The following is a 16,515-nucleotide window of genomic DNA, read 5'->3' on the forward strand; positions in this document are numbered from 1 at the left end:
AAATTATATATAGATATATATATAATTTAATGAACGCAAATGAGATATACACAAAATTGTTATTTAATTACTTTATATACTAACAACAATTTAGTATATTATGTAGTGTGTGTATATTTAATATGCATTATTGAATACTTGTTATTTTTATTCTATACACACAATATTTAATACAAATTATAATTAGTAATTAATAATAATAGCAATTATTATTAGTATTGGCTTGGCATATATACATATATCAAAAATAACAAGTTTCCAATAATAATAATAGTGTTATTTTAATAAAAAAAAATATTTTATTATTAATAAAACTTTACTGCTTCATTGTATTATTACTATTACTATCAACTCATTCACAATATAATACATTATTTTTGGCTTAAAATATTTATCTAACAACAACAACAACAACAACATGTATTCAATAATAATAATACTAATAACAGTAATAATGAAGCAGTAAAGCATTAAAATAATATAAATATTTATTAAAATAATACATTATTACTATTAATATTACTTGTGTACTCAAAAAATTAGGCTGTATGTACATTTCAAATGTCCAAATATCAGTCTATAAGTGCTATATAAGTCTGTAACTACTAAAAGCTAACCAAAAACTTAATCCAAGCCTTCTCTCTGGTCGACTTGATAATCTGACTGCACACGCTGCTAATAGGAGCCATACAGCGATGTGCGTGCATTATAAACTAGAGGTAGCTGGACAGGGCAACTGGTGGAGTGTTGAACTGTGTGTTCTGCCATGCTGTGATCGACCTCCGCTGGCGGGGGTCTGGTAGTGTCAATGAGAATCCTTCATATCGGGACAAAGCCTGTCAGAGTGCATTAATCGCCTCCCGCTATTCTCCTCCCAATCCTTTGACTTCTGTTTCTCTGGATGCTGTCAGTATAATCTCTCATCTGGACATCTTTTCTGAGAGCTATTCTTCACCTCTCTAAAATCGATCATGAAAGCCACAGAAAGCCTCATAAATCCAGGCTCAGATAATCAATCTCTTTCTATTGTAGTGAAGGCCAGGCCATTTGTAAACCAAAGTGCTCGCATTAAAAATCCCCTTTCATCAGGATATACAAATATAATTTATAATCATTAAAAGCAATATTAGCAGCTCAAATAAAATTTGCAACAGAAAAAACAGGACACATGGGGAACTGGCTCAAAGCTAATGGTTATAATGATGCTGAGCAAACTACTCCCTTCCCTTTATTCAGTATAACATTACATATGCTCAGGCAGTCTTTGCAACCTTATTAGCTTTCTGCCTGGTATTGAACACACAAGATATATGGCCAGCTGCTGCTGCCTTGACACGGCTAATAGAAAAACAAATCACAGAGACAGTGTATAACCGTTATCTGATTTTACACTACAACAAAAGCACAAAGGCAGGAGTTTAAAGGCACAGTTCACCCAAAAATGAAAATTCTCTCATCATCATGCTTTTCCAAACCCATATGACTTTCTTCTGTGAATCACAAAAGCAGACATTTTTAAGAACATACTGGTTGCTATTTGCCATACAATTAGAATGAATGGGAGCTGGAGCTTACAAGGTTCAAAAAGGACTCAAAAGCAACAAAATTAGGGGTCGACCGATTAATCGGTCGGACGATTAATCGGCCGATTTTTTGCATTTTTTAACATAATCGGCATCGGCCAATATCCAGTATATCAAGCCGATTATTAGGCGGGCGCATCTGTGGGCAGCCTTGTGTTGTTGTTGTGGACGCATGCTGCGCCTAGAGTCATTCTCCAGCAGAGTGAGCAGACCTCATCCAGTGCCTAAGGAAGGAGCTAAGTTCCTTGGAGAAAACTCCTTTATATTTAATTAAAACCTTTTGATATGTTACTGCCAACTTCGAGAAAAAATATGAATAGGCGACATGACGTTCGGTGGATATTGATAGCGTAGTTGAGGTTGCATTAGCACAGCAGAAGGGTTGCTATCATGTCACAACAATAAGTAAGCAAGAATTTTGCAATTACAGACAGAGAATCTGATACTTTTATTTGTTCTGTTTTGTGTGTCTTATATTTGAGAGGGTTGTCACTCAATGCAGAGAAATAAGTAATAAAAAAGTGACCATAGGTTAGTGAAGGACTGGCTTTGCTTTGCTAGCGTCGTCGCTAGGGTTGGGTAGCTACAGACAGACCCGGTGCTAATACGGCACTGGTGCCTTAACGACCGTTATTTACCAGACCGAATATCAATGCGTATTTCTGTGCTTCTCTTGGATGCTCTGAAAACGGACGTTAGAAACGTGACGCTAGTCAGCAGTTAACTTTAGCATACTGTTAGCTAGTAGCTGGATTAAACACGGTTAAAATGCTGGCCAAACAGTGTAATGTGTGACTGTATTTCACTGTAGACTAGGGGTGGAACATGTATTCGTATTGAACCGAAACGGTACGGGCGTCATGGTTCGGTGTATACATTTACACGGAGAATACATGGTATAAAAATAAATAAAACTCGCGTGCAAATTAATTCATGTAATGCGGAACTACTGTTAGATACGCGGGTTCTTTGGGGACACCTAATCTGTAGCCCCGCCTTAGCTCTGAAGCAGGCTGCGATGTAAAGATTGCAATGCTGGAGTATGGTGTGTGTGTGTGTGTGTGTGTGGAAGAGAGAGAGGGAGAGGGAGACTCGGGAGAGGGAGAGAGGGGCGCGGGCGAAAAGTCGCGTGTGTTTAAAGTCGCAAAGTGTTTACTTATATTTGTGTGTGTGTGTGTGTGTGTGTGTGTGTGTGTGTGTGTGTGTGTGTGTGTGTGTGTGTGTGTGTGTGTGTGAGGCGCGGATGCGATCGAACAGTGGAAACATAAAAACATACTCCGTCATTTTGTTTACAAGACATCATTCAAACTGCAAAGTGTTTAAGTTACTGTTAATTACAATTTTAAGGAAAACAAATATATTAATCTGAAATGTAGCAAATTAATTTAATTCATTCAGGTACAATTACCAAACATATCTCAAGGTCACAACAAGTGCAGATTGGTCAAGTGTTCAATAAATGTTTTTGTTGAGAAATCTTGTCTATCTTAAGTAATTATTTGTGTTATATTTTATCTTTCAAATAGAGGTTAAAAACAAGCACATAATCGGCCAAATATCGGCCAAAATAAATCGGCAGCATTAATCGGCCATCGGCCGACCCGGATTTCAAAAGATCGGCATCGGCATCGGCCTGAAAAAACCCATATCGGTCGACCTCTAAACAAAATATATAAAAAAACAATCCATATGCCTTGTGCATGATATTTCAGAGTTATGTGATGGACATATTAGATGTCCGATTTGTGAACAAATCACTCTTTAGAAGTGGATCTCTAAAATTTATTTGATACGGTTCATAAAACGAGTCTGAATGATTTGTTCATGGATCGGACTGATCTGGTTCTCAATTCATTGATTCAAAACGCGTACGCCCTACTTATATGACACTTTTACGGTGCTTTTGTGTCTTTTTGATTAATTGTAATTGCATGGAAAAGAGAAATGTGTACAACAATAAAATTTCATACAGGTCTGGAATAATAAGAGGGTGAGAAACTGATGACGGTGCAGAACTATTCCTTTAAAAACAGAGAGAAAGCATTAAGCTGTTGGGTTGCTTTCTGCTGCACCTGGTCAGAATCTATATATAGCAAGTTCACTGAAGCTCTTTCTTTCCCCTTCAGAAGGAGCAGGGTCCATGGGGAAAAATTGCTAAATGCAGCGAAAAAGCCTTCATGTTTCTTTTTTTTCTTTACTTCAGTTATATTCTCTCTGTAGACCTGCTTCAGAAACCGACTGGATGAAATGCTCATGTGGCAGAAATATTCGTGCATGGTTATGTGTGTACTTCAATCAGGGACTCTGTGCACTTCAATCAGAAGACTGCATCCAAATTTGTTTACCAAGTGTCTGTCATACAGGTGCACCATGGCGTTGTCAACCCTCAGCATAATGGTGTTGCAGAGCACTAACTATGCTTAAAATGATCTGTGTGATTTGCGGGAATCCTTTGCATGTAGACATGGAAAAATAGGACAAAAAAATATATACATTTTGCCTCACAACACCTCTCCTTGGTTCAAAACTCATCAGTGTACACTTATAAATATGCATATGCACTCATTCACCATTCAATACGCATGTATTCAGACACATTTGTTTACACTCCTGTGATTTGCTTATGATCTTACAGTCACGCAGCGTCCTGAATTACGAAAACGACTTAAAATCTGATCTGACCCTTCAGACTTCCAAAATATTTTCAAAAACGAGATTTTAATCTGATCTCAAACGATTTATGCATGCATCTTGGATCAGGTTTGTTTGTATTTAGCATGATAATATCACTGACGTAAGTACCATGGTAGTCATTCAGTACCATCGGTTACACCACAGTACTTTTCTGAAAGCGTTTATCGTTATAAGCCCATATCCAGCTTGGCATAAATGAAAATATGTCCTGAGCTGTGGTGGCCAGACATGTCAGTATGTGCCACTGAGAGACTGCGTGTGTGTGCATGTTGGAGTGTGTGCGTGTGTGAGTATGCGGCAGAGAAGTGCGAGGGTGGAGGGGTGACAGACTGTCTATCTGTCAGTCACAGAGCAGTTGCTTGTCAATCTGGCACCCTGATCTCCAGCAATCATATCCCTGCCTCACCCTAAACACACTCCAACCTGTCCTCCTTTGTTTCTCATACACACACCTGCCACAGCATGAAAGTACATTAAAGTATGAGGCTGTGCAATCGTGTCAGCTCTGCAAGGGTGCTAAAAACCATAAATTAGTATGAATATAAAGAGTATGACGGATATAAAGACTACAAACGTAATCTTTCTATCTATACACTGAATGTTCATCCCATTCCCCTCTATCTCTCACACATAATTTCCTGTCTTGTCTTTATGACAAAAATCCTATGGAATGAAACAGTGGTTAAAACACACAGGGAGGTGAGTAGATATTATCTACCTTTTCTCCATTAGCATTGCCGAGCACATAGCAGCCCATAATGTGGATGAGGTTGGGCTCAGGATTTAATAAACTCATGAATCTGCCAAGTCTCTTCCAGAACCTGCACACAAAAGCTCAGGATGATTACAAATTAGGGCTACATGGTTTTTAATTAGTTGATTCATTTATTAGTTGATTAACAAGTTGATTATCAACAACAGAACGTCATCTTCAAGTAAGCTACACAAAATAAACTGAGCTGTGATCTTGAATGATTTATCAGTAAATAAAGAGGTCCTCTTTGAAGCATGAAAAACGTTCAAATTTTGAATGAATAATATCCTGTATTTACATCATCTCGTGGCTTGTTGATTATAATGTATTCTAGTTTGGTTATAAACTGTAAATAGAAAATTGACGCCACCGGAGTGGACCAAAAGGCCATTTTTGCAAACTCATCAGGGGTAAAAAAGGTGATGAAGATGTGACTCCCCTTTCCATGTCCTCTGGGAAGAATTTTAGTTTTTATTTTATTTGTTTTATACCATTTCGATGGTCCAGTTTAGACATTCTACCAACTAAAAGTAACTTTGCAACTACATGTCAGCTACCAGTCATTCGAGTATTAGTAGACTTTCTGCTTAATATCTGCTATCACTTTATTTTGATGCTCCCCCAACAGATGTTCTACTGACTTTGCAACTACATGTCAACTTATTCTACTAACCTTAACCCTAAACTAACAGTTTACTACAGTCTAATAATACTAATACTATACTAAATAAAGTGTAATCAAATACTGTGCATTACTTCTAATACTAATAAATATACTAATACTAATTTAATTCATCTTAATGTCTTTTACGTTAAACCACAGAGCTTTTATTTTGGTGGAAATACAGAAGAGAGATTTTTGCATCCCTGAATTCATTGTGGGAGCCACCATTGTAATACATTTTTTTTTTTTTTTTTATTAATTGTGCAGCATTATAACAAATAGAAAAAAAAGATACAGAACTGTTTTGTGAATGTAAACTCACTGTATCATATCCTCCTCCTTCTCTACTTTAGCAAATGTGGCCACTTTGTTCTTCAGTAGGTAGAGATGACCTGGACCTCCCTGGAGAATAAAGAGAGCCAATTACGCAGTGGAAAATATCATGCACATAAATACTCCACATGCACACTTGTGAAAAAGCAAGATATGCAAATTATCGCACACATATTTTTTCCAAACCTGACAGAAGATGAGCATGTTCCAGATTTTGCAGCCTTTTCTGTAGGCGGTGAGTTTCTTTTCAATCTCCTCTGAAGAGAAGAGAGATGAGAGAAGACAGATAGCAGAGAAGTGGAGAGGGAGGCAGCAAGGGAATCATATGAAATTACAGCCCAGCTTTTTTATAGTAAACAAACAGCAGGAGTAAACATTAGGCATACAACAAAAAAAACAAAAAAACTAAAAAAACGTGTCTGGCCAATTAACACGTACCTAGTATATCATCGAAGGTGGCATGTTCATGATCCTGCAGGCAGAATACAGGGCAAGCATGAACAACAACAAAAAAACCTATCAGTTATCAGTTGGTAAATATTACGTCACGTTTTTATTTGAACATAACTTAAGCATAATATATGCGCTAAATCACTAGCTTGGCATTACAAAGCAGTTATCTGCAATCTCAAACAATGACGATTTGCACTACTAAAACTTGCATGTGAGAGCTGACTGGCAGACATCATTAGCGGTGCTTAACACAAGGGGCTTTATACTGATAATCAAAAATTGTATTCTCTTTGATCCTGTGTATGACTGCATCATTAAACTATACTCACATAGAGAATGGGGATTATGGAGGGGTCGTCCCGGCGGATTATGTCGGGAACGTACTCGGCCTTTGGTACTTTTGATGAAATTAGCTGTTCAAAAACAAGGATGAATAAAACACATGCGTATTAATGAGCCCATCGATGATCAAAAAGCTGCACTACATTTAATGAGAAACTGATGATGAGTTCATAAGAAGGCAGTTGGCTCATGTCAAAATGGATGAGGGTGATTGAAAGATGCACATACCATTATTTTGGGTGGGATGAAGTCATCACCCTCACAGGCTGCCCTTTCTGACTCTCTCTCTTCCTCCCAGTCGACATCATCACAGTCTTCTTCATCCAGATTGCCAGACGACGCCTGGAGATCTCCACCTGGGGAAAAGGTAATATGCAAATACACAGAAACACAACACAACACAAGCACATAAACAACCAATGAGATGACAGGTTCTATCAACAAGCATTCTGTTGTTCATGTCTGAGAGGTTGGCCGTTCTAACATGACCTCTCCTGCTTGTTTGTGAGGAGAAGGTCTTACAAAGCAATGCATTTAGTGCCATATAGGACACAAAGAGAAAGCACACATATAGACAGCAGAATACATCTGTGGTAACAGACATTTTACACATGCACAGATGCTGATGTGTGTGTGTGTGCGCGTGATGAATAGCACGATGTACGAATATTGCACAATGCACAAATGAAGCCTCTAAAAAAAACATGTCCATTTCATATTAAGAAATGGGGGGAAAAAAATGCATTATTTAAGACATTAAATTCTGCCACCCAAAATCACATTCTCATAATAAAAAAAAATGCCTTTGTTATTACTGTAAATGTTATAAATAAAATGTATTACAAAAGTTTGGGGTTAGTAAGATTTTAAAAATATATATATTTTATTCAGAAAGGATTCATTAAATTGATCAAAAGTGACAGTAAATACATTTATAAAGTTACAAAAGATTTCTATTTGAACTTTCTATTCATCAAAAAATCCTTTTTTTAAAAAGCACGGTTTGCACCAAAATATTAAGCAGCACAAGTGTTTTCAACATTGATCATAATAAGAAATGTTTCTTGAGCACAATATCAGCATATTAGAATGATTTCTGAAGGCTGGAGTAATGATGCTGAAAATTCAGCTTTGCCACCAAAGGAATAAACTCCATTTTAAAATGTATTCAAAAAGAAAAACGTTACTTTAAATTATAATAATATTTCACAATATTACTGTTTCACTGTATTTTTGATCAAATAAATGTAGCATTCTATTGGTGAGCATGATAAGAGAGTCAAAAACATAAATAAATAAAAAATGACCAACCCCAAACTTTTGAACATTAGTGTCTTTAAAAATATAAACATGATATTAGCTGTTGTACTTCCTTTAATCAACGTTCATTTTAAGGCAAGTCAGTCCAACTCCTGTTCACTCCAGTTGGCAAGAACAGAAATATCAAACAGAAAAGCTGTTTGTAATTGTTATGTTTAAAGTTATGTTTAAGACTGGGACATGATCTTGACAGGCATCATAAGATTTGTATATGAATGTTTTGTGTGGGTGACCAATAATAGCCTGACTACGTAAGACTTCGTACTTCCGCTCAATTTCAGTTCGCTTCTGTACTCAGTCTGAGATAGCGACCCATCTCCCAGTTTTCCTCCGGCTTGAAAACAGCCGGCCAATCAATGAACAGAGGGCGGGCTGAGAGCCGTGATGTAGACGCTGATTGTACCGTGGATGCGTAGATTTACTTCGCATAATCTGCAAAAGTCGTTCACAGCCATGTTCACTCCGGTATTTCGCTCGATGGTTTTGTTTTTGCATCATACATGTGTTTACAGTGGAAGTTCGATGCGGCTGAGCCGGCGTATAACACACATCATAACCAAATGTTATGTGATTGGCTTACGGGTAACCAATGATTTTAAACTTCAGACAAGCGCCCCCCCCCCTCGAGAAAGAAAACGCTTTCCAATTATGCGCTTCCAGACTCTGTCTACGAAGCAAAGCAAAGTAGCAGAGTTTGGTATTACCAGGCTAGACCAATAATGTACATGTACTGAAATCAGAAAAGAATACACCATGGCTGTGTGTGTCTTTCTGTGTGTGTGTGGACTCACTGTCTCTGGAGTCATGGAGAGAGTCAGGCTTGACGGGTGTGGGGTCACTCCAGGAGCGGCTGAAACTCTTCGCTTTGCGATCAGCAAATGCTAATAACGAAGCGGAGGAGGAAAGCATCACACACACTGCTCTTCAACACACACACACACACACACACTCTCTGGGCTCTTGTCTGAGGTTGGGAAGTGACATGTTTGAGGATTTAGCCGCTTTAGGCTGACTACTTCTAAATATTAGAATCAATTTTCACTCTGTATACGGTAACGCTTATTGATGAGAGAGAGGCGAGGTTTTCAGAAACTAAGTCACATTGCCAGTTGTATATCAGACAAGAGCATCAGTTTCATCCTTTTGACCAGATGCTTGAAGCATCTGTGACCCCTGAAAATAATTCATCTGACACCATGAATTATTGTCAAGCAATGGCATGTACACATATTTGCATTGAAAAATAAATAAATCACACACAATTTGCACACACAACTCACTCTGGGTCTTCACCTTCCTGCTGCCCACCATCCTCAAATGTTTCCGGAAGTTTCTGGGATAGAAAGGATTTTCAGAAGCACAGTAGATTGGAAAAAGGTATAAGATGAGAGGGGGAAAACACAAGAAGAATGGGAGATGGAGTAAGAGGAGACAAAAATGGAAATGTTAAACACACTTTCAAACAATCCATTTATACATGGTAGCATTAGCATGGCAGATTACGGACAGGGACGAGTGTTTGAAGTTATACAACAAGTTCAGTGCACTCCAAACTAATCTCCAGTCCTCACTGTTCTTCTGCAAAAAAAATAGGCAAACATAAACAGTTTGTCCCAGTTTGACACTGCTTCAGGCTTCAGAAACAAATTTACTCATCTGCGTGTCATTTTCAGATATTTAAGCACACTGTTTGATCTTTTAGCTTAAAGTCACCAAGAAATCTAAATGGACATTTCTTATATTTTATGGAATACTGCAGTGTTTATTATAAATAATTTATCTGTGCACGTTTTATTTTTTTTGTGAACATGTGCCCTCTTTAATCAAAATAACTTTCCCTCCCCCTCTCTTCTCTGACTCTTCAGGACAATAATTCCTTCTTTCCATCAAACTATCACTCACATGAGATCACAGCAATCAGCAAACAACAACAATCCAATGAACCAATCAATTCCCGATGGACAAAATCAAGTCCCATCCAACATCTTTTCTCAATCGAGAAGCTGTATCACTCGGATATACGTCACAATAGGGAAGATCACAACTTCAGGGCAAATTTCAATCGGAAGTGAGCATCCCTATGCCCTACTCACTCCGAATAGCAGAACATGACCATAAATAATGAAATTACTTCCTTGACATGACCACTGCATGTTCCCTTCACTAACGACTTGTGGAAGGGGTCTTCGTGAAGGGATTCAGTTGTTAACTTTCGTTTGGAACGCTCCTACAAACGGCTTCCCCTTCCGACGTGCCCTTCGAGGTTGCAAAAACGCAGCTTGGAATTTGCCCTTAGTTTCATAGTGACTTTAAATTAACATAATAGAAAACTTAAACGTGCAAACTTAAATGAGCATTTTTTTCCATTTACTACTAATTATTTTTGTCTTACTACTTTTAAATATAATGTATGTTTAAAATTGTGAATATAAATAGGAAATTAAACCGGAGAAATTACTCTAGTAAAGTCAGTGGCCAAGAAAAATCTGTTTTTTTCTATATAAGACAGGTCGCCTATACCAGGTCAAATACTACGTACTCTACTTTATGGGTGAGAAAAATTAGGGTAAATAAGGTATTTTTACAAAAGCATTGGTACCCAAAAACATTTGATTTTGTGTGATGTAACATCCATGCAGTTAATGTCAGTATAAACACTGTACTGGCCTGTGAAACATAAATTACCCATACCTACAGTATGTGAGCCGAGTAGTATGTCCGAATTCATAATGTTCATAAAATTGTGGATGAAAAGTACCCGGATGACCTACTACTTCCGTCGAGATTCTAAAGTGCGCATCTCATGGACACTTTACTATCCCATGAGGCCTGGGGATATGATTTGTGAATGGCAGTGAAGCAATGCAAATGACGGCATAATCACATGACAGTGACCACATGGCGGATGTAGTATGTCTGAAATTTCATTCATACTATATAGAACATACTTTTTTAAGTAAGTTTCAAACCAAATGTAGTACCTACTATACAGTATGTGATTTCAGACAAAGCCTTAAATTCACCTGTGGTTACATGTTAGCGCAATAAACCTTGATAACAATATGAATAACTTCATAGCGCAAAACCATTTAAAAATGTCACTGTGCTTTATGTTTTCATTACTGAGTTCTGGTGACTTTCAAACCAGAAAATTGCTCACAAAAAAATAACAACTACAAACTGCCTCATCAGAGAATGAAAGCAAGTTCACTCCTTCAACTGACAGCCTTCCTCCTCTCGTTTGCACTCTACACTTGTTCTCCATGCATCATGTCACCATGGTTACACCGTAGTGTAGTATTGTAGAGTGAGCCGTGGAGAGGTAGGTGGTCTTTCCTCATTTGCCAACAAATAATAGAGCAGCTCACACACTCAATGTGGAGCCCTTAAAATAAAGGAGAGCTGGGCCAGGGATGAAATAATGAGGCAATTTGGCTTGTACAAAAAACAGGATCAAAACCGATGGCCACGGTGTAGAGTAAGCATTTTCTTTCTGCAGGCATGATGCAGCTGCACAACACCACAATATTAGAAAGAAGCACTGCGGCCTAAACCAGTCAAATATGCTGAGGGAAAACTAATATTCTTACAGTACATTGAGTGATGCGTACCAGAGGACATTTTTACAGCATGTACTGTACTTGTGCCGCTATGAGCCTATAATCAAATTCACCAACATGAACATTTTACAAAAGAGAAAAGGGCTTTTTTTAATATCGCTGTTATATTTGAGATGGCTACAAAGAGCATGGTGACAGTGCATCTATATAGCTGTCAGAACTGCTTTTCTCCTTATGTCTGTCTTGCTGACAACCTTCTAAACTGCTGTCGAAGTCAATGTGCCAGCTGACAGGGAAAGAGCGCAGATCTTCATCAAGTTTCAAAAATAGAAGCGCGTATCAAGAGAACTATGAGAATCATTTTTAATTAGACGCTCTAACGATCTTAATCCTCATTTGTGAGCGAGCTGAAAATAGAGTGATCAGTCAGATCGCCAGAGTGTGACATGTTGATCCTCACATAAATATATATATATTTATTGCTTTTATGAATAATTTAAGAATATAACATAACACATTTCTTAAAAAGCACAGCCATTCAAAATGGGAACAACAGAAACAGCTCAAAGTTGAAATAAAACAACTGTGCCAGAAGATTTAGAGCATGTTCTACTTTTTTTTTATCTGATGAAACTCAGCACAATTAAAAATACTGAGCTTCATGGGATAGTTCACTGAAAATGAAAATGCTGTCATGATTTACTCACCCTCATGTTGTTCCAAACCCATATGACTATTTATTCTATGGAACATAGAAAGTGCTTTTGAAGAAGATATTGTTCTCAAAAATGAGAACTGGGGCTGACAAGCTTCAAAATGATAAAAGGCATACCCTACCTCTCCTTGATGTGTTCAAGAGAAGTAGATATTCTGATTTGTGAATGAATCGATCAATTGAATCGGCTGATGCAGTTCACAAAGAAGAATGATGTGTTCACTAATTTAACTGGTCTAATTCAACTGTGAAGTCAACTTACTGACACAGTATTCAGTTTCAGTAGGTTAACATCTCACTGAAGAGTAATATTATTAGTTAATAAATCAGCTTAAATGTTGGTCTGTCCATCACTGTCCAAGACTTGGAATGCAGCACACAAATCAAATGGATATGAATGCATAAACGGATTTTGTCACCATTGATTCTGATTGCATAGAAACAAAGGACCAAGTTATTATTATTATAAAACTGTATGATGGAAGAAAGACACTCATAAGGGTTTTGAAAGACATAAAAGTGAGTAAATGATGACAGAAATTTCATTTTTGAGTTAACTAAACCTTTCATGAGCAGTTGTTTTGTAATCCTAATGGATGCAACCAATTATCTGCAACCTTCCCACAGTCACAGGCATCTACAGTAATGTTGTTGAGCAGCGTCATGGGATCTAACCCACGAAAACACTAAAAGCTAGATTCACAGTCTGCTCTTTTTTTCTGTATAATAAAAGGGGAGCTGAACTCTGTTACACATTTGCTGGGAAGATGAAAACCATTTCTGTCCTTTCAATTGTCCTTCTTTGCTCTACACATTAGATCTCTCTAGCAATTCTGCATCATGCTGGGATGCACATGGCATTAGTATCCTGCGTGACACTAGACTAGACTGATAAGTGAAACTCTGAAAGTGTTCATTTTCGAGCTGTATCGATTAACACACTCAAGATACTGCACCTTCGGTTTTTCGACTGACCTATTGATCCAAGAGGCCAAACATAGAGAGACAAACACCCCCACCCAGGTGCTTTGTGTGTGTGTGTGTGTGTGTGTGTGTGTGTGTGTGTGTGTGTGTGTGTGTGTGTGTGTGTGTGTGTGTGTGTGTGTGTGTGTGTGTGTGTGTGTGTGCGCGCGTGTGTGTGTGTGTGTGTGTGTATATGTGTGTGCGTGCGTGCATCAGGCTTTGCTTTAATTTAAGGGCAGTAAACCTGAAATCATGTATATTTTGGGGACCAGCAAATGGCTTAGTGAACATCAAAGAATGTTCTAATGAAAATGTAAACATCCATAAAGGTTTGTGTGAGGGTTAAGTTTAGGGGTTTGGCAATAGAAAATATCACTAGCTCTGCATAAAAACAATACAAGTCAATGGAAACTCCCCACCATTTGGATCAGTAAGATTCTTCTATTGTTTTTGGAAAAAGTCTCTTATGCTCACCAAGGGTGCATTAATTTGATCAAAAATACAGTAAAATAGTACTATTGTGAAATATTATTACAATTTAAAATAAAATGATGTGCTGCTCAATATTTTTGTGGATTTTCCAGGATTCTTTGAGGAACCTCAAAGTTTAAAAGAACAGCATTTATTTGAAATAAAGTATTTACTGTCATATTTGATCAATTTAATGCAACCTGGCTGAATATTAAATTCTTTCAAAAAAATCTTACAGACTCAATTTCGGAACGGTAGTGTATATCTAACCATTGTGATTTTATTTCTTATTTTAAACTTCATCTCACAATAACTGGTTTTATTTTTTACTCTAACGTGGAAACTGGCTTCTGTAGAACTCCCTGGGTTTAGATCAATAAACTGCTGTTGGCTTTCTGCTTGGTAAACCTAGCATCACAACTCCACAGGGAAGTGTGCAAAAGAGGAAACAGTTCTTCATGTGTAGTATGCAGGATCAGAGTTTGGACTTTAAAGATCTGAGGCGATACACACACCATAATACTACAGTAACACAGGACAACACAAAACACCATCTCCCCGCTGTCTCACTCTGTGTGTGTGTGTGTGTGCGTGTGTGCGTGTGCGTGCGTGTGTGTGTGTTTTGGGAAGGGCTGTGACACAGGACATTAGGGGCATTAGACAGTACCTCTCCATCAGTGCGGTGGCCTCTTGCTCTCTTTTCCTCCTTTTTCTCTCTGCAATTCCACGGAACGCCCTGCTGGGACCGGTCACAGTGTTATGGGTGTGTGTACAGGGAGAAGTGCAAAGGGAAAAGTCTAGAGTGGCCACAGAAAGGTTCAAACCACAAGAGGAGCTGATCACCACCCACAGGTCAAAGGGACACGACTACACGCACGTTCACGAACCAAACACTACGACCACAGCAAAGTCAAGTGTAACAGACACTCAGTCACCAACCAGCACAGAGGATCAATTCACAGAAATCTGTAACATCTTTGTGGGAGTGGTTATCATATCTAGCGTGCTTCTATTGTTTTTGACAGGGTGACAGAAGACATAGCCATCATCACTGACAGTTTATGTTAAATCAAACTCCTGTCCCCAGTAGATGAGGTTAATGACAGCCCAGAAGCTACTTTCTGACAGTGCATGTGTGCATTTATTTGCATGTGGATGTGTCTAAGTGACTGCATCCTGAAATCCTTCAGAGCCTTGACAGATTGGTGACGGTCTTGGAACGCTGCGTGCAAATCTTGATGAGTGACTTTTCTGGGGTATACTTGGGCTGTATTTTGTGTATTTTGCATGCAATATTCAACAGCGATGGCAGCAATCACCATATTGCTCCTAACAGGGACAGTTCACAATTTTTTTTTAATTGTTAAAATATATACCACTCATTATAGCCAAAATACAAGCTTTGTTCCAAAATCTAGTCAACAGTCTACCTAGATCTTATTTTAGAAGACCGTAGCCAGGCTCCCGACCCGGAAGCTATTCCTATACATTATGCCGCTCTCTCTAAGATACCTTGTTTTTAGATACAATTTAAGGCCACATTGCAGATGAAGATGATATAAATTTTGATTATAAATATATTTCATTCAATATCAAAAAAGTATTGATAAATAATTGAAATAGTATTTTATTATACAAGTTTTTTTTAATAAATTACAGTATTACTTTGTTAAAAGTACACTATGCAACTTTTTTTTCTTTTTCTAAATCAACACAATTTAAATCAATACATCATCAATCCCTTTTTCAAAATGTGTTTTTGTCTTACCCTGATTCACTATGGTAAGCCTATTATAAGCGTTTATAATTTAGATCTAGCGGGGTGGTTTTCGTGTTAAATTGCATACATTCATCACTCGCCTGTGCGTGTCTCGCCATAACCGTAAAATCGAGAAAAGTTGCTCCTCCTACTTTGATGCGGGTATGGTGTGGAAGTGGCATAGGTTAGTTGTCACAACAAGCGAGAAAGTTTGATATGGAGCACGCTAAATCTTCAACCTCCGGGGAATCAGAGGAGAGTCTGCTGGCAAAAAGAGAACATGACAGAACTCGTAATAAAACAAGAATCAACATTGACTTGGCTTTTCGGAGATGGCGAGAACTGAGAAAATAAAGAACTGAAATATTGTAAAAGTGATGCGGAGATGGCATTTTTATTACTCAACAGGTGAGTAAGGTATTTTATTGAACAGATCCATTTTCATATGTAGCTCTCTAACAGAGTTCATTGTAAAGCATTATCTATTGTAAAGGCTATTTTCATTATGGTTGTTGTAGCGCTGTGCTGGAATTTATTTTCAATGAAGTACAGTGTCTATTAAGGGGTATAGCTAGTAACATCTTCAGCCAGTCAGATTGAGATCCTTTCCATCTACACTGGTTATATCTCTTAAAGGCACACTATGCAAGATGTGTACCTTAATATAACAGCTTCAAAATAATTTCGATGGTAAACAAACTCGTAGTAGATCGAATCATCCCGATAGCAAAAGGGCCAAAAGTTATATAGTGTGCCTTTAACATCAGCATGTTAAGGCATGTTATGGTTATGTGTCATGTTGCATTGGTTGCCTTAAAGGTGCTCTAAGCGATGTCACGCGTTTTTTTGGCCAAAACATGTTTTGTCACATACAGCAAACACCCCCTCACCATCCGCTAGCTGC

General features: G+C 37.9%; 1 protein-coding gene and 1 long non-coding RNA gene across 5 annotated transcripts in view; one reads left to right on the forward strand and one right to left on the reverse strand.

Moving 5' to 3' along the window:
• Nucleotides 1-16,515, reverse strand: part of nsmfb (NMDA receptor synaptonuclear signaling and neuronal migration factor b) — a 33,409-nt gene that overhangs the window by 4,820 nt on the left and 12,074 nt on the right. For 3 of the 4 annotated variants that reach the window (XM_082169578.1, XM_082169576.1, XM_082169575.1), the window contains 9 exons: nt 14,520-14,588; nt 9,424-9,476; nt 8,935-9,024; nt 7,052-7,179; nt 6,811-6,894; nt 6,467-6,500; nt 6,215-6,285; nt 6,018-6,097; nt 4,996-5,098 (listed from right to left, as the gene is read on the reverse strand). In XM_082169578.1, the coding sequence (XP_082025704.1) occupies nt 4,996-5,098; nt 6,018-6,097; nt 6,215-6,285; nt 6,467-6,500; nt 6,811-6,894; nt 7,052-7,179; nt 8,935-9,024; nt 9,424-9,476; nt 14,520-14,588 (712 nt within the window). The remainder of the gene's footprint in view (nt 1-4,995; nt 5,099-6,017; nt 6,098-6,214; nt 6,286-6,466; nt 6,501-6,810; nt 6,895-7,051; nt 7,180-8,934; nt 9,025-9,423; nt 9,477-14,519; nt 14,589-16,515) is intronic. The other variant, XM_082169577.1, reaches the window with a different exon arrangement.
• LOC309498711 lies at nt 418-2,840 on the forward strand. Its single transcript, XR_014206020.1, has 2 exons — nt 418-2,642; nt 2,691-2,840. It is a non-coding gene; the product is annotated as an uncharacterized lncRNA (long non-coding RNA).

The sequence above is a fragment of the Leuciscus leuciscus genome (assembly GCF_965113295.1).
Source record: "Leuciscus leuciscus genome assembly, chromosome: 5".
NCBI classification, from domain to species: Eukaryota; Metazoa; Chordata; class Actinopteri; order Cypriniformes; family Leuciscidae; genus Leuciscus; species Leuciscus leuciscus.